Genomic DNA, 23223 nt, shown 5'->3' on the forward strand with positions numbered 1-23223 from the left:
AATGTTTTTTAGGAAGAGCAATCTGGCAGGGGTGAGCAGGATGGATTGGAGGGAATCACTGTGCAAATTTTCATATCTCCTCTTGCTTCCATCCCCACTAATTTCCCTCATTTTACAGATGAGGAAACAGAAGTCTAAAGAGGTTAAGTTACTTTGCCCTGGCCACACAAGTAGTGAGCATCAAAGGTGGAATTTGAATCTGAATCCTTTAGTATTACCCTCACCCTGCATTGCACCACCAGGAAGATGAGAGAATCTCTAAGTTCTAATTCCAGCTCACCATAAATGGGTTACTTCCTATACTATCCACAGAGTGAAAGAAAATCTGACAGGGAGCTAAGGACCTGATTCTGATCCTTGCTCAGTTACCCCTGACTGATTGTGACTGTGACCTTGGGCTCCCACATGTGTCTCTGATTGTAAATAAACTAATTGGCTTATCAATCTGGTTTATGTCTATTGTGAGAGTGGTCAGTGATGGGGGAAGACAGCATGACAAGAAGAAAGACTATGGAACTTAGTGACATACGATCTGGGTTTGAATCCGATCTCTGCCACTTACTAGCTGTGTGACCAGGGACAAGTCATTTAATCTCTGTAGGTCTCAGTTTCCTCATCTGTAAAATGAAGGAGTTGGTCCAGGTGACCTCAGGTTAGTCTGTCATAACCTGAGCACCCTGGGTATACTAATTAAATGAAATTTCTCATTCTGCAAAGCTAAGGACAAACCTTTAGACCCATGGTGACCCTACCACAGTGCAGGCACACAGCAGTGCTAAGACTGAGACAGCTAGCCAGCCTCACTTTCTTTCTTTTATCCAGTCATTTTCAGTCATATCTGACTCTCCATGACCCCATTTGGGGTTTTCTTGGCAAAGATCTTGGAATGGTTTGCCATTTCCTTCTCTAGCTCATTTTACAGATAAGGAAACTGAGGAAACAGGGCTAAGTGACTTTTCCAGGGTGACATAGATAGTAAGTGTCTGAGGCTGGATTTGAACCCAGATCTTCTTGACTCCAGCCCCAGAACTTTCTCCCCTGTGACCTTTAACTTCCTTCCAGAGGTAGAAATGACAGAATTCTACATTTATGCTCCTGCTTATGATCTGGGCTCAAATCTCTCCTCTGATGCTTACTGCTTATGTGACCTTGGGCAAGTCAAGTGACCTGTCTGGTACCTATTTGTCAAATAAAGTAGTTGGACTAGATGGTCCCTTCCAGCCCTACAACTATGAGTCAACGACCTTATGGTACCACACAGGTAAGTGCTGGGAATGATGGGCTTGTAAGAAGACTGGGAGCAGAGCCTGGTTTCAAGGTCATGAGTCATTTCTATGGTTGTTTTTCACCTATATTGAGCACTTCCTGTGGAGCCATGTCATGCCAGGGATGGAGGAGTGGCAGAAAGGAATTATTTGGTCATGTGATGAATGGGCGTCTAGGGAGCTCTCCACCAATGCTCTACCCACAGCTGGTCTCAGGGCAGAAGACCAAATACTGGAGCCATATCACAATGCCAGGCAGAAGACCCATGGAGCAGAGGGCTGTGGGGGGAGCTCAGTGCTCAGGAAGAAGCAGGGGTAAAGGAGTCTAGTCTACAGGGCAGGGTGGGGCAAGAGCTCTCTGCATAGAGTGTCCATGTATTACCTCCTCCTGCAGCCTCTGTTAGACTAGTTGGGCATTTAGACCCACAGCTGTTTGCCAACCCTTTTCCCTGGACTCCACCATGGTGGATCTCTAAGCCCTTATTCTAGTTCATCATAAATGATCATAGGATCTGAGTGCTTCCTGACTTCAAGAGACCTGAGTTCTTTCTGACCCTCAGCATTCTGAGTGGGCATCATAGTATAAATGACAAGGCACTGGACTCGGAGTTAGAAAGGTTTGAGTCTCGCTGCAAACACACTTACAAAATGAGAAACCCTGAGCCTCAGTTTCCCTAACTGTAAAATAAAGATAATAATAGCAATACTCCAGGGCTCTTGTGAGGATCAGACAAGATAATAATTATAAGGGAATTAGCACAGTGCCTGGCACATAGTAAGTGCTATATAAATGTCAGCTAAAAAAAAAAATGAGAGGATTGTAGTAGATAGTCCCTGAGCTGTCCTTGGTTGATGGAGGTGATTGGGCTTAATTTTGGAAGACCTTTCCTGCTCTGCTCCACTGAGTCCTTGAATCTATGAAAAGAACTAGGATTTTTTTTTTTTGCCTTGTACCTTACAGCTGAGGAGACTGCTCCATTTGGGGACTATTTGGGGGAAAGGCAGCTGTAAAGATGCTGTCTCAGTCCCTCGGGCTTATTTGCCAATTTTCCAGTGCTTTCCTGGCTGGGGGTGGGGGAGACAAATGGGTATGTTTAGCTTGGGGAAGAAAAGACTCAGGGGGGCATGTGATGGAATTGCTGCCCTGCAAGGTTTTGAAGGGTTGTCACATGGAAAAGGGATTAGATTTGTTCAGCTCAGCTCCAGGGGGAAGAACCAGGAACAGTGAATGGAAGCTTCAGAGAGACAAATTTAGGCTTGTATTCAGGAAAGATTTCCTAAATTAGAACTTTGCCAAAGTAGAATGGACTTGCCACCCCCCACCCTGAAGGCTGGATGACCTCTCGTCAAGAATGCAATAGAGTGAATTTTTTGGTGGGGGGAGTGGTGGTTATGGTTGGATTGACTAACTGCTGAGATTCAACTCTGAGCTTTTGTGATTGTTCAAATGTTTCAAGAATGAATAATGGGGAAGGTAGACAATTAGGAGTCACTACAGGTTCTTGAATAAGTGAATACTTTGTTATTGTTTTAGAAATATTAGTCTTTCTAGGATGTGAGACTATTTGCACCCTTTGCTAAGAAAGCAAACTCTGCTCTGCTACTAATACCCCCCAATGGTATCTTCTGCAGTAATTTCTGCCAATGAAGCACACTTTAATTTCTTTTTCTCTCTGTCCAGAGCAATGAATGATATTGGAGATTACATAGGTTCTAATGTGGAAATATCCTGGTTGCCCAATCTGGATGATCTAATGGAAGGCTATGCCCGGAATTTCAGGCCTGGTATTGGAGGTAATGCAGGGATATTTGGGGATGGGGTGGGGAAAGGGAAGGAAGGATTCTCTGTCCTGAGTCCAAGTAAATTCACATGGAGTCCCTGTGGGACAGTATATGCCCTACTGCTTCCTGAGATGAGCAGTGGGCTAGCCCATTCTTCAAGGACTGAGGTCTGTTTTAGGTTTGGGCTATTGCCCAATTAAAGACCTACCCCCACCAAGAGGTTATCTCTATACTTCAGAACTCTGGGAATTGGACAGCAGCATAAGCTGCTGGGGTAGGCAGTCCCCCAGATTTCTTACTGGTTCCCCCTTTATCAGCCTAAGTTTGCCCTGTCTGTGCCATCCAGGGCCAAGAACTTCAGATTAACATCGTAAGAAAAAAAAATCAGTACAATGTAATGAAAAGAAACAAGATTCTACTCTGTTAAGATGGTTCTACTGCTAAATCACCATGTGACCCTAGGCAAGTCAGAGCCCCTCTGTGGGCTTCATTTTTCTCCTCTCTAAAATGAGTAAATGGTCTCTAAGGCCCTCAAACTTCTAACATTGTAGGATTCTTATCATAATCGTGGCTATTACTATCTTACTTGAAAAACAGAGTGTGGAGGGGCAGCTAGGTGGCACAGTGGATAGAGCTCCAGCCTTGGAGTCAGGAGTACCTGAGTTCAAATCCAGTCTCAGACACATGACACTAGCTGTGTGACCCTGGGCAAGTCACTTAACCCTCATTGCCTCACCAAAAAAAAAAAAAAAACCACAGTGTGTAATGGATTAAAGTCTAGCATAGGAGTCAGGAAGACCCAAATTTCAATCCTACCTCTGACATAGTCTGGCTGTCTGCCCCCAGGCAAGTCATATTACTGCTCCATGTCCCTGGGCAACAATCTAAGATGCTAAGTTACATGCCAATGGATGCTGCTGCAGAGAGTTTCCATACTGGGAAGATACCTACCTAGATGAAGCCAAAGGACTGAACCAAAAAACAAATTGTTACTTGGGAATTGGAGGATTCCTACATATGATATGCCTCATCAAGGTGCTTTGGGTGATGCCGTGGATAGAGTTGGACCTACAGTTAGGAAGTCCTAAGTTCAGATCCAGTCTCAGACACTTACCAGCTGTAAGACCCTGGGCAAGTCATTTAACCTCTGTTCATCTCAGTTTCCTCATCTGTAAAATGGGAAAGATAATGGCACCTACCTCTCAGGCCTGTGGTGTGGATCAAATGAGATATTTGTAAAAGTGAATTGTAAACCTTAAGGTGCTATAGAAATGCTAGTTATTATTACTGGTGTTGTTATTAGTTAATCTACCAATTAATCTATCCAAAGAGCATTTATTAAACACCTACTATATACAAGACACTAGGCATACAAGGACAAAAATAGAACAGTCCCTGCTTTCAAGAAGCTTAAAATCTAGCTGGGACAAGCAATATATACATATACAGGTGTATATAAAATGGATGCAGCAGCACCATAGGTGACCATTTTATTGCTTCCTGTACAAAATGTATGGCAATCATTTTTGTGCTCTCTTTCTTTGCTTCTACTTACACCTCCATTCTGCAATAAAGTATTTGATAAGCAGGGAACATTTTACTGTTACAGGATTGGTGTTTGTGTTTTTAAAAAATAATTACAGTACTTTTTGGTTTTGCTTTAAAACACTACCTTTTCAGCTCATCCCGTTCTGCCTTTACTTTTTAGACACGTTCAGAGGATCCCTTTTATACTACATGCAATTTGTTGACCCATTATATTTGTACACGGCAGAAATGTATCCTTTTCCCAAATAATCTATTTTGCCATTATTGGCCAACAATAAGCCAAAATTAAATAAATGAATTTTTATGAAATAAAAAAAACCCAAAAACAAAATGGTTGCAGGGTGGATTTTGGTGAGAGAGGAGGAAGAAGGAACTGGAAGAATCAACAGATCATGGGATCCTAGATTTAGAGTTGGAAGAGAGCTGAAAGGTCACTGAGTCCTGGCCTTTCATTTTACAGATGAGGAAATGCTCTGAAATACAGGGATATTCTCCTACAGAGTGGTCTCTAACTGGGGACTAGCCCGAACCCAGAGCTGATCTCAGTCCCTGAGGAATGGGCCCATCTCAGGAAGCAGTGGGACAGTGAAGCCAAGGGTCTTTCCCGAGGTCATCCAGAGTCAGGATTCAAACCTAGGTCATCTGACTCCCAGGCCAGCATTCTTCCTAACGCACTGACATTAGGAACTGCTGCATTGCCTCTCCCACTCTGCCATGATACATGCAAGCTCTGGCAGGCCTTCCAAGCTGGAGGGACTTCAAGCACAGGCCCAGTAATGGACTGTTTGTCTTTAGTGCAAATAGTCTAGGTAAGAGCAGAAATAGATTATCACCAGGTTGGTCAAAGGCCACAAGCTGTTGTTGTTTTGAGTCACAATAACTCACGAAAATGGGCTACAAAGGCAGGGAGGTTTGGGAATCTGTATCCATTAAAGGTGGGAGAGACTCCTCATCATAACAAAATCCCAGACCCTTGAATACTGAAATACAAGTAATTACATTATTTCTATTGAGTCCAAGGACTCTCTGTTGGCCAGGGACCAATGCTGGCTCCTGTCTTTGGTTCAGGATTCTTTGGAAACCTGTGCTTGGGTATCTAAACTCCCTGGTGATGGGAACAGATGGGCTGGCTTTTCTGTCTCTGTTGCAGTGGGGGGATGGGGACTGCCCAGCACAAAGAACTTCTCTACTGCTTTTTCCCTTCTTTCAGGTCCTCCTGTGAATGTGGCTCTTGCCCTTGAGGTCGCCAGCATTGACCACATATCAGAAGTTAACATGGTAACTCTACCTTGTTACTGCTCCCTCTCATTGGCCACCCTTAGACAGGTTATTCCTCTCCCCCCTTATATACCTTCATGATGCAGCAGACATTCAAGGGGCAAGGTGAGGGAGGTATAACTAAACAGCAATTTACCTGAAAAATATCTGGGCATCTGAGTGGACTCCAAGTCCAACGTGGGTCAACTGAGAAAGTTAATATGTCTTAAACTACATCAAAAAGAGTAGCACCAAGGACTAGTGAATTGATGAAGGGCTCACTGAATTTTGCCCTTGTCAGACCATGCTTGAAGTATTGGGCTTAATTCTGGGCATTATCTTGAAGAAGAGTACTGATGGGCTGTAGAATGTTTGGAGAGGGTAACAGACTGGTGAAGGGCTTAGAGATCACTCCATATGAGGATAGATCAGAGGAACTGGGGATCTTTGATCTGGTGAAGAAAACCCTTAAGGGAGATGTGAGAGCCATCTTTAAGTATTTGAAAGGAGGATTAGCCAGGTTCTGCTTGGGTCTCTTGGGGCAGAACCAGTACAATGGGTGGAAGGTAGAAAGAAGCAAATTTGGGCTTGATGTCAGGAAAATTTTCCTGAGTTAGAGGCATATGATAGTGGAATAAGCTGCCTTGGGAAATAGTGGGTTCCCCATCACTGGAAGTCTTCAAGCAAGGGCTGAAAGACCAATTGCCAGGGATGTTGGAGAAGGTATCTTTGTCCAGCTGTGGGTTCAACTTGGTAGACTCTGGGTTCTCTTCCAACTTTGAGATTCTGAGATTCTGGCCACAAATAAGTGAGGCTATGGGGTGATCTGCTGCCTCTGGTTTCTCTCTCCCTTTCCCCACTCCAGGAGTACACCATGACCGTGTTCTTGCATCAGAGCTGGCGAGATGGTCGATTGTCTTACAACCACACCAATGAAACGCTGGGTTTAGATAGCCGTTTTGTGGACAAGCTCTGGCTCCCAGACACCTTCATTGTCAATGCCAAATCAGCCTGGTTCCATGATGTAACAGTGGAAAACAAACTTATTCGGCTGCAGCCCAATGGGGTGATTCTATACAGTATCAGGTAAGGTCCACATCCCCACACAGTGGCTCATACAATAACTGTGCTCCAGAATTCTAGCATCCAGGACAAGCAGGAGGAAACTGCCCTCTAATCCACAATGTCAAAATAACACAAGAAGGAATGAAGACAAATTCAATCCAGTTCAATTAAGTTTAACAAGTATTTATTAAGCGCCTGCTATATCCCAGGTGTTGGGGATATGAGGCAAAAACAAAAAAGTCTCTTCCTTCAAGGTGTTTACATGTGCATAATTTTTTAAAAATACAAATAATTTTTAAAGGTGATCACAGTATAATATAAAAGGTGGCTTGTTTATAATAGAACAGGAATTCCAGAGGGCACAATGGAAGAGTGAACTCGAGAAGGACAGGGACACAGAAGGATGACAAGGATAGATATGATAGATATGAGAGCGTAGGGAACAGTGGCCAGGAAAGAGAGTGTTGGCCCAGATAGCCTCAGATTCTGAATCAGAGATTCTAAGAAGAGCCATCATGCAGTAAATGTTCATGCCCTTCACTGAAGTAATAGTATTACTGATTTGATTATCAATCTCTCAGCAAGAGGTTAAAAACAAGAGTAGGGAAAGGAGGAAGGAGGAATTTATGCATATGACAGGGCTGTCTGATGGTCAAGACAGGGGGTTGGTAGAACCTTGGGGTCTGGCTGATTATAAAAGGGGTAGAGGGTCTTTGAGGTGCTCACCCTCTAATTACCAGTCAGGTCAGATCTGCCATAGGACTGCCTCCATTGTCAAGTAGATTATCCCCCTTGGGACTGGATATTCAATTGATGGCATTGAAAGACTCTAGGGTAGCCAGGTCAAACTCAGATAGAAATGAAGTTACTAAACTATACATAAGGATCTCATGTAGGTGGCATATTGACAGCATATTAGAAATGTTACCATTTATATGGTCTATCACATTTTTATTTTTTTTGTTAAATATTTCCCAATTACATTTTAATCTGGTTCTGATCACACTTCAGAATATTGTTGGCCTCATTGTAGCCTATGGGCATGTGTTGGAGACTCTGCCTTAGAATACCCTGAGGTCTTTGTTGGAGAGGCAGTCAACTATGAAGGGAGTTCACCTGGGATGCAGCTTCTGGGGAAAGGAAGTATGACATCTGCTTATATTTTATTTTAATTAATTATCCTTGCTAACTAAGTACTTAGCTCAGCTGTTTATATGCTGCTGAAGGGACGTGGGTGATATTAAAATATAAATATAACAAAATTTAGAATTGGGAAATCTTTAAAAATCATTAAGGTTTTGTAGCCTCTGGATTTCAGCACCCTGGAGAAGAGCCCCATGGCCATAACCTAGTTAGATATGTACCTTTTACCACTAGAATGGCATGCTAAATAGCAGCATTCTCTTTCCTTCCTAATCTATGCTTGATAATTGAATCAGCATTCTTTTTCCAAAAGGGGCCTTTCCCTCCTCCTGGGGGAAATTTTTTTTTATTAACATCAGAGGAAGATTGTAGCACTGCATTTCTCTGCTTCAACCCAGAGCCTGACTTCATCATCGCTGACCCACAAATGATATTCTGAACACAGGGAGATGAACCAAGCCCCATGGAGAAGCTGAGACTTTAGCTTTGTCTACTCAGCAATACACATATAGATGAAAGCAACAACAACAAGAAAAAAAACTAGTCATTTTGTCCACTTAGAAAAATCTAGAAATATGCTTGGTAACTGTTATTTATGTATAAATTCAAAAGTGGTTTGAATTTTTAGAAGTTCAGTTCAATGTAACATGTAAATTATTGGGTACCTACCATAGGCCAGTCACTGTGGTTGGCACTGTGAATAAAACACAAAAATTAATATGGCCCCTACCTTCGAAGAGTTTACCATGGGGGACTGGAGAGGGGTAGAATATGTTCATAGATAAATAAAGATAAAACGTACACAAAGTAAGTACAAAGTAATTTTAGGTAAACCATTCCTGTTATTATTTTCCTGGATTTTTATTTAGAGATTTAAAAAATTAAGTTTCATATTAAATAATTGAAAAGTCTACAGTATGAATTCATGATCTAAGAGTTCTATTTTGTTTACAAGTGAAAATTTTATTGACAGCTTTATTGATAGTAGGGAGATAAGGGAGGGTTTCATGTAGGAGGTGGCCTCTGAGCTGTGCTTTGAAGGAAGCTAGGAATTCTTTTTTTTTACATTTATTTATTAAATATTTTCCAATTATACTTTAAAATTTTAACATTAGGTTTTTTTTAAATTTGAGTTCCAAATTCTCTCCCTCCCTTCCACCCCTCCTCTACCCCTAGAGCAGGCAAGCAATATGATATTGACTATACATGGGAAGTCATGCAAAACATTTCCTTATTGGAAGCTAGGAATTCTTGAAAGAATTATCTTTTGTCTTTCTATCACCTTTACTTCTGAATACATTCTTCCCCTTTCTTTCTTCTCCCTGGGGACTCATCAAGTCATCCCTTGTAACACAGAATGAAAAGGAAAAAGGAAAATCATTAGACTGTAAGCTTGAGATCAGGGACTGTCTTCTTCCTTCTTTCTTTTTTGAAGGAATTGGGGTTATGTGACTTTCAGTCAGTAAATGTCTGAGGCTGAATTTAAACTCAGGTCCTCCTAACTCCAAGGCCAGTACTCTTTCCACAGGGACTGTCTTTTGACTGTTTTTGTATGCTCCGCACTTAGCGCAGTGCCTACCACATAGTAGGTGCTTCATAAATATTTATTGCATTGAATGTTTATTTTTTTTTAAGTTTATCTAACCCCTCAACTGAGTCTGATACCATATAAATTATTCCACACTCATTTCCCTTGACCTGTGCAAAGAAGGAAGGAGTTATATTTTTTAAACCTCTTCTCGAAGGCTAAACTTAGCCATTATGATTATATAGCATTCTATTTCATTATTTATTGTTCTTTCTTTTAATATTATTGTTGTTACTGTATATATTTTTCTTGGTTCTGTTTATTTCAATCAATCAACAAATATATATTAAGCCCCTACTATGTGCCAGGCATCATGCTAGTCAGTGGGGACAAAATTATGAAGAATGAAACAATCCCGACTCACAATGAGTACATTCTAATGAGGGAGACAAGTTAATAATGATGAAGATGATGATGATAGCCAACATTTACATAGTACCTACTATGTGCAGGCATTATGCAAAGCCTTTTACAATTATTATCTCATTTGATCCTCACAACAACCTTGGGAAGTGGGTGTTATTATTATCTCCATTTTACAGATGAGAAAAGTGAGGCAAACAGAGGTTAAGTGACTTGCCTAGGGTCACACAGCTAGCAAGTGTCTCAGTGTCAGATTTGAACTCTGGTCTTAACTACAGGATGAGCATTCTATCCACTGTATCATGATGTATGAATGCACATGTATACAAATATATATATACAAATATTGGGCAGCTAGGTGGCACAGTGGATAAAGTGTTGGGTCTAGAGTCAGAAAGACTCATCTTCCTAAGTTCAAATCTGGCCTTAGAGACTTACTAGCTGTGTGACCCTGGGCAAGTCACTTAACCCTCTTTATCTCAGTTTCCTCATCTGAAAAATGAGCTGGAGAAGAAAATAGCACACCACTGGAATATCTCTGCCAAGAAAACCTGAAACGGCATCAGGAAGAGTCAGACACAACTGAAAAATGACTGAACAACAACAATAAAATACAAATATATACAAAGAAGCTGAATATAAAATAGTTTGGGACAAAGGACACTAGCAGTTGGGGAGGTGGGATGAAATGTGGCCTTGTTCCTTTTTTTTTTCCTCCGGTGAGGCAATCAGGGTTAAGTGACTTGCCCAGGGTCACACAGCTAGTGTCAAGTATCTGAGGTTGGATTTGAACTCAGGTACTCCTGACTCCAGAGCCAGTGCTCTATCCACTGAGATGCCTAGCTGCCTGCGTGACCTTTTTCTGCATCAGTTCATATAAGTCTTCTCATGCTTCTCTGGATGTTTCATATGCATCAGCATTCCTTTGGTGAAATAATGTTCTTACATTCATGCACTGCTGTTTGTCTGGCCGTTCCTAATCAATAGACATTTACTTTGTTTCTGGTTTTGTGCTTCCCACCATCCTTGGGGTGCCATATTGAATAACAACCCTTGCCTCCCTTCCTGATTTAGGTTTGAAAGGTGAATCAGGTGTTCTCTTCCAGAAAGGGCCCACTTCCTCTTTCCCTCTTCCTTGTTAACTGGTTGGCTGCATTTTTGATTTTCATCCAGATGTTTATCATCCCCACAATCACAGTCACCAAAGGGTCAAGTGAGTTACTCAGTCATTCTGAAAGTCAATGACAGTCTGGTGATTAGTAAAGAAGCTACCTAATGGGTGCTTCCTACTCCCTGAGCATAACCCGCCTGGCTCTCTTCTGAGGAGGGCTGAAGGGTGAATGAAGGAATGTCTCCTCTCTCTTTCCTCTTGTTTTTCTTTTCCTGGAGGCAGAATCACCTCTACAGTGGCCTGTGACATGGACCTCTCCAAGTATCCCATGGATGAACAGGAATGTATGCTAGACCTGGAAAGCTGTAAGTACCAGCTGAGCAGCCTGGACCCTGCTGGAAACTTCTTCTTAGGGAAAGGAGGCTTCAGCTTATAGCCTGTATTTCCTCCCACACCTTCCTGTAAATACAGATAGAATCAGAACTATCAATTTTGATATGAGGGGACAAATCTCACCAAAAAGGGTTTGGAAATTGAACCATCATTCTCTTCTCTTTCCCTCCTCCTGGGGGAAAATTTTATTAACAGGGGAACGAAGACAGGTTGACCCTGCTCAGGTGTGATCATACCAGGGGTGGGATGGCTGATCTCGAAGACAGTCTAGCCCATGTCTCTGCAAAGCAGCTGATGATCCCCAACCCATTAACTCCTGGAAGATGACAGACAGGGAAGAGGGGTGCAGGTGTGGGAGGATTCAGGCCCCAGGAGACCATCTGATAGCAATGAGACTTTGGTGATTATGTCCCACTTCTGGGTGAAGGAATAAGGTCATGGGACAGGTAACTATGGTGTGGTTGACTGGTAAGTCAGGGAAGGAAATATGCTTCCTGGAATATAAGCATGCTGATGCAAAGCTCCAGTCACTCTGACCTAGTTATGGTTCTGAGCTCCCATCCCATATCTTCTTGCCCAGGTGCCTATGACAGATACAGGCCAAACTCAAGATGATGAATTAAGGACTATGCTAACTTTTGGCTTTTCATAAGCTAGAAAGTACCTCCCAAAAGAGGGTTTTTCATTCTGAGCAGGAAGCATGATCAGAGGACTCCCTTCTTTCTAGTTATAAGATCATAGATTTAGAACTGGAAGACCACTGAGTCTAACCCTCTCATTTTACAGATGAGGACACTGAGGCACAGAGAGGTTAATATGATTTGTCCAGGGTCACATGGTTAGTAAATGCCTGAGGTAGGATTTGAACCCAGATATTTCTGACTCAAAGTCCAGCATTCTAGCCACTATGTCATACTGCTTCTCAACAATCCTAATAATTGTGTCTTGGGGAAATCTGAAAAAGATATTCTAAAGGTATGTGGGAACCCCATCCATTGTTTGGGCTTTGATTTTTGCCAGGACTACTTCACTTAGCAGCTCATTCAGGACAAATATAGACAGGAGGATTCTGACACATTCCAATTCCAACTTAACCTGCATTCATTAAGCACCTACTATGTGCCAGGTACAGTGCTAAGTACTGGGGATACAAAGATAATACAAAAAAAAACCCCAGCCCTTACTCTTAAGGAGCTTACTTCCTGCTTGGGGCAGGGGAGGGAATGAGACAACAAAACATGGACTGAAACAAGCAAATGCAAAGCATATACAAAAAAAATTCAAAGTCATTTCAAGAGGGAGGGGACATTAACAACTAGAGAAATATGGAAAGGTCTTGTCTAGACCTTTGTGGCACCTGCACTTATCTGAAGGGAGCCAGAGAGTCTCCAAGGCACTGAATGCATTCCTATTACCAGAACTGTCCTGGCCTGGCGTGAGCCAGAGTGCATAATGCATGGAGCATTGGCCTCAGAGTCAGGAGGACCTGGGTTCAGATCATGCCTGTCTCCCATGTTGGTTGTGGGACCATCAGGCAAGTCAATTAACCTCTACGATTATAAATTGAAGAGCAGGTGGTAGGCTGCTTTGGTAAAGGGACTTTCCTCACTTGGGAATTCTCCAAACCAGACCAGGGTTGAACGGGGAAAAAAATAGAAGAGTTTGGGAAAAAAGAAATCCCTCTGAACCCCAGTTTGCTCATCTGTAAAATGGCAGCATCACAGAATGGTTGTGAGGATCCAATGAGATAATATAGGTAAGATACATTATTACCCTTAAAGCCCTATAGAAATGTGAATTCTTGACAAGATTGAATGAACCTTCTTTCTCAAGCAACCCAAACAACATTTACCTCTTCCCTCCTCCACAGTCATTGGCCTCCTAGTTCCAGTAGTCAGAGATCTGAAGCTGAAAGGGATCTAAGAGATCATCAAATCCAACCCCTTTGTTTTATACATCAGGAAATTGGGCCATAGGGAAGCTAAAGACTTGGCCAGGGTCACCCAGCTAATAAGTGTCTGAGGAAGGATTCAAACCCAGGTCTTTCTGACTCCAAGGTCAATGCCCTATCCACTCCAGCAATTAGACTCTCAAAGTACCTACATTCCCTAGAATGTAGTCCTTACCTTGCTCTTAGCTTTTCCTTCACTGGACAGTTCCCAGAACCTAATCATACAGATTGACTCAGAGAGAACCATGCACCCTCCTCCTAGTGATAGAACTCAGTTGGGGATCCTTACAGTTCAATCCACATTTGAAGAGAAGCCCTGGTGTTTTCTACACTCTCATATACAAGGGCTGGTTCCTCTGAATCTGCTCTGGGTTGCTAAAGAGTCTGCCTATCTTGCGAACTTCATTTGTTGGGTTTCTAGACCCTCAGTATCAAAAGATAATGTTCTCATTGATCTAGGGCTGGAAGGAACCTCAAAGACTTCTACCACAACCTCCTCCTCATTGTACAGAGGTCTAGAGAGAGGAAATAATTTGTCCAAAGCCCCACAGGTTTTAAATGGCAAAGTCAGAATTTGAACCCAGGCTCTCTGACAGAAAATCTAGAATTCTTTTCACCACATCTTGCTTTTTCCTACCCTGTGAAGCATTCATGATCTCAAACACATGAGGGAAACTACCATCTTCATCGGGTCCTGGGCAGAAGAGCATGGGGGCGGCTTGGGAGCTGCCTTCAGAGCTTAGCCTTCACTGTTCTATTGGTCTGATTTCCTTTGCAGATGGTTACTCTTCGGAGGATATTGTTTACTACTGGTCAGAAAACCAAGAGCAAATTCACGGCTTAGACAAGCTACAGTTGGCACAGTTCACCATCACCAACTACCAGTTCACCACTGAACTAATGAACTTCAAATCTGGTAACAAGGCTTCCCTGGTTCAGACAGCATTGGACATGGCCAACTTTATTTATAAAAAAAAAAAGACCCAAGTTCATAGGAGTTGATGATAAGAACATAGCCAGGCTCCAGAAGGGTGAAAATTAGTTATTTCTCTTATATCTTCTTTTTTGCTTCAACCAAGGACCACTCTGGGTTTCATTGGAACTAAGTGTACAGATGGATCTTCCCAAGGCAAGTGGGTTCAATCACTCTGCCCTGGATGGACCCACTCTGCAATGTTGTATTCAGTTACGGACACCCCATTTTAGAAAGGACATTGATAATCTGGAGAGTGTGTAGAGGAGGGTGACCAGGTCAGTGAAGGGATCATAGGATTCTAAATCTGGAACTGAAAGGGATTTCAGAGAGGCCATCTAGTCCAACCCGTCATTTGACAGATGAGGAAACTGAGGCTTTGAAAGATGAAGTGAATCAAAATATCAGAGGAGAGATCTGAACTCAGATCTTCTTGACTCCAAGGTCAACATTCTACCCACCATTTTTTGAGGTGATGCAGTAGGAGGATCATTTCAGGAGTTGGGGAAGTTTAGCTTGGAGAGGAGAAAATTTAGGGAGGAACATGATAGCCATCTCCCAGTATGTGGAGGGTTGTCATGTGGAAAAAGAGAGAGATTTGTTCTTCTTGGTCCCAGAGAACGGAACTAAGAGGAATGGGTAGGAGTTATGAAGAAATGAATTTAGAGAAACTTTCTAACAAATAATACTAGCCAAAAATTTCATTAGGGCCAGCTAGGTGGCACAATGTATAGAAAGCCCTGGACCCAGAGTCAGGAAGACCTGAGTTCTAATATGACCTTACACACTTACTAGCCATTTGATCCTGGGCAGGTCTCTTGACCTCTGTCTGCCTCAGTTTCATCATCTGCAAAATGGGGATAATAATAACCCTTGCTTCCCAAGGTTGTTGTGAGGATAAAATGAATTAATATTTTTACGTTTCTTTGCAAACCTCTGTACAAATTTAGGGTTAAGGTCATATAAATGGTAGCTATCATTATTTTTATTATTGGGAATGGACCACCAAGGATTGTGTTTCCTTCCTTCTGGAGGTCTCCAAATAAAGGATAGAAGGATGCTCACTTGTCAGGGATGGTCTTGGTCAGGTGTGGCTGGACCCAGATAGCCACTGAGGCCCCATCCAATGATGGAAATCTCTCATTCTGGGAATGGCTCTGACTGTTCAGTCTCTGACAATTGGGCTGTCAGGGCCAAGAAAGCCAACAATATGGGTAGAGAATGCCTACAGAAAGATGGGAATTGGGGCAGCTAGGTGGCGCAATGGTTGGAGCACCGGCCCTGAAGTCAGGAGGAGGTGAGTTCAAGTCTGGCCTCAGACCAAACATTTGACGCTTAACTAGCTGTGTGACCCTGGGCAAGTCACTTAACCCCAATTGCCTAAAAAGAAAAAAAAAGAAAGATGGGAATCTATAAGATTATAGATCCAAAGTAGGAAGGCTCTCTAGAGGTCCCAGGAGCATAAATTTGGAGGGGGAAAGGACCTTAGAGATCAGTGATTCACTCTCTCATTTTAAGAGGAGGAAGCTAAGACCAAGGGAGTAGAAATGACTTGTCCAAATTCATGCAGACACTTAAGTTTCATAGGCAGGATTTAAACCCAGGTCACCTCTTATCCCTTGACTCTTTCCATTGTACTTCACTATTTCCTAGAACATTAGAGTTGCTGTTTCCTGAGTTTTTTGAGAGTAATGAGTCTTTCCTAGGCTTGGGTTGTGGATGTGGCAGGGGGCTCAGAGTTGTGATGCTTTCTCTGCTAGGGCTGTACTGTTTGAAAGAGGCATTGTTTTGTGACCAAGTATGGGCCGAGGTTTGGGGGGGTGAGGAGGATAGAGGGTCAGCATCGGGGCTCTTTGTTCCTTTCTGTGGCTCTCAGGAGCCCCTTCCACATGCCGAATGCTTAGCAAGCGTCCCGCCTGACAGTCCTCCTCCTATGAATGGGCTGTTGGGCAGAGATGAGCAGAACCTACCATTTTTTGCACTTACATAGCCAGATGTAGACCAAGAGCCATAAGGCAACAGGGGTTTATGTGTGTGTCTTACAGCAGGACAGTTTCCCAGACTCAGTCTACACTTCAACCTGCGGAGGAACCGAGGTGTCTACATCATCCAGTCCTATATGCCTTCCATCCTTCTGGTTGCCATGTCCTGGGTCTCCTTCTGGATCAGTCAGTCTGCTGTACCTGCCAGAGTGTCACTAGGTAAAGAGGGTGTGAGCTCAGGGAAGAGGCCAGGAGTACAAGGGCGTGAGAGAGGGAGGAGATAAAGGATCACAGATCTTGAGATAGAAGGGACCTTAAGTCCAATACCCTCTTCTTGTTGATGAGGAAACAGAGGCAGACAAAGGTGAAGTGACTTGCCCAGGGTCACACAGCTGATAAGTATCTGAGGAGGGATTTGAACCCAGGACTTCCTGACTCCAAGTCCAGTGCTCTATCTATCATACCATGCTGCCTCTATGGAGGAAGGAAAGAAAGGATGGCTGCCATGGTTCTCACAATGGCCATTTACATGATTGAATTTCCAAGGGTGGCTGGGAAAGGTTGGGGCCACTCCCTCTTCACTATGGAAAAATGTGCAAGTCAATTCATAAGTTGACTCAGCAAACATCTGAGTGCCCTGGGAGAGGGAGGGACAATGAGAGGGTAAGGGACTCTGACGCCAGAATACTGGCATCAACAAGTGGTGACTTCAGGGGAGTCACGAGAAAAGAACCATATTTATTAGGAGGTGGAGCCTTCTGGAATGCATGAGCTAAACTTCAAATCCCACTTTAGACACCAGCTGTGTGACCCTGGGCAAATCACTTAGCCTTTGTCTGCCTCAGTTTTATCTGTAAAGCAGGGATGGTAATTGTTGTGAGGACCAAACTTGATCTTATGTGTAAAACATTTTGTAGCCCCTAAAGTTCTATATGAATGTGAGTTATTATTATTATTAATGAAGAGCTACATAAATTCTAGTTATTATTATGAAGAACAAGTCTTACAATATTGTTCTTCTGCTCAAGAACCCTTACTGACTCCCTATTGCCTCTAAAAGAATACACAATCTCCTCAGCTTGCCATTCTCTAAACTGGATCTTCATCTCACCTCTGTTCTCTGCTCAGGCTATCTATCTCCTATACCTGGATTGTACTTCCTCTTCACATATGCCTCTTAGAATTTCCAGATCCTAACCAAAAGGGGCAGCTAGGTGGTGCAGTGGCTAGAGCACTGGCCCGGGAGTCAGGAGGACCTGAGTTCAAATCCAGCCTCAGACACTTGATACTTACTAGCTCGGTGACCCTGGGCAAGTCACTTAACCCCATTACCAAGCAAAAAAACCCAAAAATACAAAAAAAAAAAAAGAAAAGAAAAGAAAAGAAAGAACGAATTCCCGGATCCCTTCAAGGTCCTCCTCTTATGGAAAACCTTTTTTGATCCCATTAGCTGTTAATACTCTTTCCACATTCCTTTAATAACCATGTATTTCCCTGCCTATACTATTTCTCTGCTGCACTGCCTTCTCCCAATAAAATGCAATATTAATAATAATAATAATAACAACCAAAACAAGAGAGACAGGGACCAGAACTTGACCCATGATTTCATTGGTACAAGGAACTTATGGGTGAGGACATTCCCTTTGCTGATGCAGGTTGGTACCTTCTCTTCAAGTTGTAATCTCTGAGAGCTGTCCGAAGTACTGAGAGATGAAGTGGCTTGTTTTTCTTAGTAGCTGTTATTCATTATAAATGAAGCAATGATTATTATGAATCAAATTTATATAACCCTTTAAAATTTGAAAAACTCTTCACCTACAGCACTTCATTTGCCCTTCGCCTGTGAGTGCTATCATTGTTCCCACTTCACAAATAAAGGAATTGAAGCTCAGAGTGTCAAGTGATCTGGCCAGGGTTATAGAGCTGGGAAATATCTGAGCTTCCATAGTTTCAAATCCAGGTCTTCCAAGTCTGGGGCTCTTTCCACTGTGGCACACTGCCACTTAAGTGAAATAGTGAATAAATCCCTGGGCTTGGAGTCAGGAAGTCCTGAGTTCAAATCTAGCCTCAGACATTTACTAGCTGAGTGACCCTGGTCAAGTAATTTAACGTCAGTCTACTTTGGTTTATTCAACTGTAAAATGGAGGTGATAATAGCACTTACCTCATAGGGTTGTGAGGACTAAATAAGACACTATTTGTTAAGTACTTAGCATAGTATTTGGCTCTCAGTGGTGTTTAATAAATGCTTCCTTCTTTCTTTTCTCCTGTCCTGCCTTCTTTCCCTTCTTCCCTACTTCCTTAAGGGCAGGGACTATTTTTATTTTTTGTCTTTGTGTTTCCCAATGACTACCACAGTGCTTTGCACACAATAGGCTCTCAATAAATGCCTGTTGGATTTGCCTGGTTGCCTGACTGGCTCTGTTGACTGCCCTCTCCCAGGTATCACCACAGTGTTGACAATGACCACACTGATGGTCAGTGCCCGCTCTTCCCTCCCTCGGGCATCAGCCATCAAAGCTCTGGATGTGTACTTCTGGATCTGCTACGTGTTTGTGTTTGCTGCACTGGTGGAGTATGCCTTTGCCCACTTCAATGCAGATTATATGAAGAAGCAAAAGGCCAAGCTGAAGGTCACCAAGCAAAGCAGCGAGGTGAGCGTCCCAGGGAGTGGGACTCAGAGGCCCTCCCAGCAGGCAGTCCCCTTTGCTTGGCATCCAGGGTCAGGGACAGGCCCTTTCCCTCCTAGGGAACTGTCAGAGATGCTGCTCTGTACCTTCCCTCCCACTGAGTGCAGCCTGACTCTCAGCCTACTGCCAATTCTCAGCATAAGTGGCTGGGAGCTGGTTGTCCCTGTGCCAACATGGGAGGAGAATGGGCATCCAGCAGGCTTGTGATACAAGCTGCTGGTGGGCAGAGACAGAGCTGTTCCTTTTTATTTCTTAGAGCAGGGCTTGTCACTGGGACCCTTCCCATAATAGGCACCTCCTAAATGCTTATTGAATCAAACTGGACAAGGTAATAGGGAGGTAATGTGGAGGCCTTTGAGTCAGAAAGACATGGGTTCAAGCCCTGCCTCTGACACACACATTGTTTAACTCTGGACAAGTCACAGAGATAGACAGATGATAGATAGATAGATGATATATACAATGAATGGAAGGATAGACAGACAGATAGATGGATAGACAGATAAATAAATACATACATAGAGATAGAGATGATAAATATAGATAGATGGAATGATGGACAGATGGATGGACAGACAGATGATATAAGATGGATGGAGGGAAGGAAGGATGGATGGTTGGATAGACAAACAGACAGATAAATAAGTGATATATAACATGGATGGAAGGATGAATAGATAGATGATATATAAGATGGATGGAAGGAAGGATAGATGGATGGACAGAGACAGATAAGTAGATAGTATATAAGATAGATGAAAGGAAAGATGGATAGATAAGATGGATGGAAGGATGGACATATGGATGGACAGAAAGACAGATAAATAAAAAAATAGAGATGATAGGGAGATAGAGATTATATATATATGGAGAGAGAGAGAGAGTGTGTGTTAATGAGCACTTACTACGTTCCAGGCACTGGCCTAAGTACTGAGGATACAAATACAAGCAAGCAAGACAGTGTCTCCCCTCAAGGGGCTCACATTCTAATAGGGGAAGGCAGTACATGAAGGGGTTTGGGGGTTGCGGGATGGAATTGGAAGAAGGCCACCCAAACAAGGACAATGCAGCTGATGGGAAGAAGTCCAGAGAAAGTCCAGTCAAAAATGACGTGAAGCACGCTGCTGTCCTTCCTGAAATCATGGTCCTGGGGAGGGGGACACCAATATGGAGGTTTCTTAGGTGAACTGTGAGGCATGCTGGGAAAAGGAGGAGGGGTCTAGAAAGAGTCCAGGTGGTGGCCCAGACACTGTTCTAAGTGGTAGAGGAGGTGCCTACTATCTGAATTGATCAAAGGAGTCTGCTCAGTGAGAGCCCGGTATAGAACTGAAGTTACAGCCCAAACCAAAAACAAATAAAGAAGCCTGCTTCTGTGGGGTTCTCTCTAGCTTTGCTGGGGCTGAATCCTTTCCTTCCTTTTGCAGATTCTTGATTTTAAGGAACTGGGGTTGTTTCGCCTGCGAAAGACTCAGGGGGGTGGGGGTGGGAAACATGGCAACTGATTTTAAGTTATCCGAAAGGATGTCATGGGTGCAACTTGCTTTGCTTCCAGAGAGTAAAGCCAAGAGTGATGGGTGGAAATTAAGAGAGAAGTAGATTTATACTTAATGTCAGAAAAAATTTTCCTCAGTGAAACAATAGTCAAAAAGCATTTATTAAGCACCTACTATTTACCAGTCGCTATGCTAAATGCCGGGGATACAAAGAAAGGCAAACGATAGTCAACAAGCATTTATTAAGCACCTGCTATATGCCAGATACTGTGTCAAGCACTGGGGATATAAAGAAAGGCAAAAGATAGTCCCTGCCCTCAGGAAACTCACATCTAATGGTGAAGACAACATACTTAGAGCTATATACAAATAGTCTATTGATAGGAGAAATTAGAAAGAATGAATAGAGGGAAGGCACTAAGAGTCAGGACAAAAAGGAAAGGCTTCTTATAGTAGGTGGGACATTAGTTGGGGCTTGAAGGAAGGCAGGGAAGTGCAAAGGCAGAGATGAGGAGTGAGAGTGTTCCAGGCTTTGGGGACAACCGGAGAAAATGCTTCAGAAGGCCAGCGTCACTGAATCATGGAGTACATGGAGGGCAGTAAGAAATAAGAAGACTGGGGAGGTAGGAAAGGGCCAGGTTCCGTGAAGTCTAAAAGGGGAATTAGAGGTTGTAGGAGTGTAAGATCACAAATCTGGAGCTGGGAGTTCATTGGGTCATAGTATCCACAGGTCATAGATTCTACATTCTTTGCTCTCCTTTTATTTTATTTGTATTTTCCCAATGGTTAACCATTCTCTCTCTGAGAAACAATGAAACAGAAAGCAAGACAAACTCTTCAGAAACATAGATCAGGAAACAAGCTCATGGTACAATCTTTGTAAAGTACTTAACAGTGCCAGACATATAATAAGTGCTTAATAAATGTGTGTCCCTTCTTTTCTCCCTTAGTGAGAGAAATGAGAATGTTAAAACCGTGGTTTTAAGGATTGGAAAACAGGTTCAGAGACTTGCTCAAGGCCACACAGCTAGTAAGTGGCAGATGTGGAATTTGAACTCAGGTCCCATGGATCCAAATTCAATACTTGTGTTTCTACTAAGCCATATCCATTTTACAGATGAGTGCATTTCAGCACCCTTTCATATATTGTCTTCTCCCAGTGGAATATAAGCTCCTTAAGGATGGGGACTGTCTTTTTTTCCCCAGCTTGGATTTATATCCCCATCATTTTTAGCACAGTGACGGGCACATAGTAGGTACTTGATAAATGCTTCTTGACTTGACTAGGTCACACAGGTAGTGAGTAGCGGTGGGTCTCCCCTCACTGGAGGAGAGCTGAGGCTGGTGGACTCCTTGTCAGGAACGTTGTTGAGTCTAGTTTAGAAATGGATTCGACTCCGTAGCCCCTGAAATCCCTTCTCACTTGGAGATTCTCTGACTCTTAAAGATACTGAGGACCATGTGTTCACCTTCTGTCCTTCCAGATCCAGCTTTGTTCTTAGTGCTTTCTTTATTCCAGGGCTTAGCATCAGGCCTGGGGCACAGTAGGCACTTGTGTACGTAATTGACTGTCTGATTGAATGATTAGAAGAATCAGTCCCTGTCCTTCATGACTCAGGGCTAAGCCTGCTACTTCCGGGACAAGGGCAAAGAGGGTGGGGACAGGGTAGTGGGTGCAGTGTGTGCGCTCCACCAGCAGACAGATCCTGTGAGGCCATCACAGGTCCTTTTTCCTCCCCAACCACTAACCGACATTCTCTAGGGAGAGGCAGTTTAGCATAATGGTTAGGACTTCCTGACTTTAAGTCAAAAAGACCTGGGTTCAAGTCCTGCCTGAGAAGGACCCAAAAAATGTCACTTAACTGTGCCTCAGTTTCCCCCTCGGTAAAATGAGGGGCTTGTGAAAATAAAGTTCAGCTAAAAAAATAAATTGAAGGGGTTAGACTCTATAGCATTGAACATCCCTTCCAGCTTTCAGTCTGTGACCCCTCCGATCCCTTGCAGATCAATGTGAAGAATGCCATCGTGCTGTTCTCCCTCTCTGCTGCGGGTATCAATCAGGAGCTGGCCATTTCCCATCGCCAACACAGAATCCCAGGCAACCTCATGGGCTCCTATCGCTCCGTGGAAGTGGAGACAGGGGAGATGAAGAAACAGGAGGGAACCACAGCTGGAAAAAAGGGAGGCTTGAGGTCATTTTTCAAGCCCATCGATGCTGACACCATAGATGTCTATGCCAGAGCAGTGTTTCCAGCAGCCTTTGCTGCTGTCAATGTTATCTACTGGGTGGCATACACCATGTAAAAGCAGCCACACACACATACACACACCACATACACATACATTCCCATACACAATACATACACTCATACACACACACACACACACACACATCTTCTGGAGCTAGTGGATGCAGCTGTCGGACACTCCAGCCCCAATTTCACTTCACTGCTACGAAAGAGACGCTAGACCTCTGGTCTGGTTTGTACTTTGACTTTTTTGTTTTTTCAGTGGAAGGGGGAAAAATCCCTGAAGAAAAAAAAAACCTTTGAAACCTCTGGCTTCACCTCACTACTGACCAGGCAGAGGAACATCTTTCCAGTTCTGGATTCCTCA

The 23223-nt window shown here is 43.2% G+C and overlaps 1 protein-coding gene across 1 annotated transcript in view; it reads left to right on the forward strand.

The window, feature by feature from the left end:
- Positions 1-22934, forward strand: part of GABRD (gamma-aminobutyric acid type A receptor delta subunit) — a 35181-nt gene extending 12247 nt beyond the window's left edge. The window contains exons 5-12 of the mRNA XM_027855401.1: positions 2947-3059; positions 5806-5873; positions 6718-6938; positions 11405-11487; positions 14245-14382; positions 16485-16640; positions 18867-19078; positions 22612-22934. Coding sequence (XP_027711202.1) covers positions 2947-3059; positions 5806-5873; positions 6718-6938; positions 11405-11487; positions 14245-14382; positions 16485-16640; positions 18867-19078; positions 22612-22911 — 1291 coding nt within the window. The 3' untranslated portion in view covers positions 22912-22934. The remainder of the gene's footprint in view (positions 1-2946; positions 3060-5805; positions 5874-6717; positions 6939-11404; positions 11488-14244; positions 14383-16484; positions 16641-18866; positions 19079-22611) is intronic.
- Positions 22935-23223: the final 289 nt, after the last annotated feature.

This window comes from Vombatus ursinus, unplaced genomic scaffold (assembly GCF_900497805.2).
Source record: "Vombatus ursinus unplaced genomic scaffold, bare-nosed wombat genome assembly UNPS02010822.1, whole genome shotgun sequence".
In the NCBI taxonomy this organism is placed as follows: Eukaryota; Metazoa; Chordata; class Mammalia; order Diprotodontia; family Vombatidae; genus Vombatus; species Vombatus ursinus.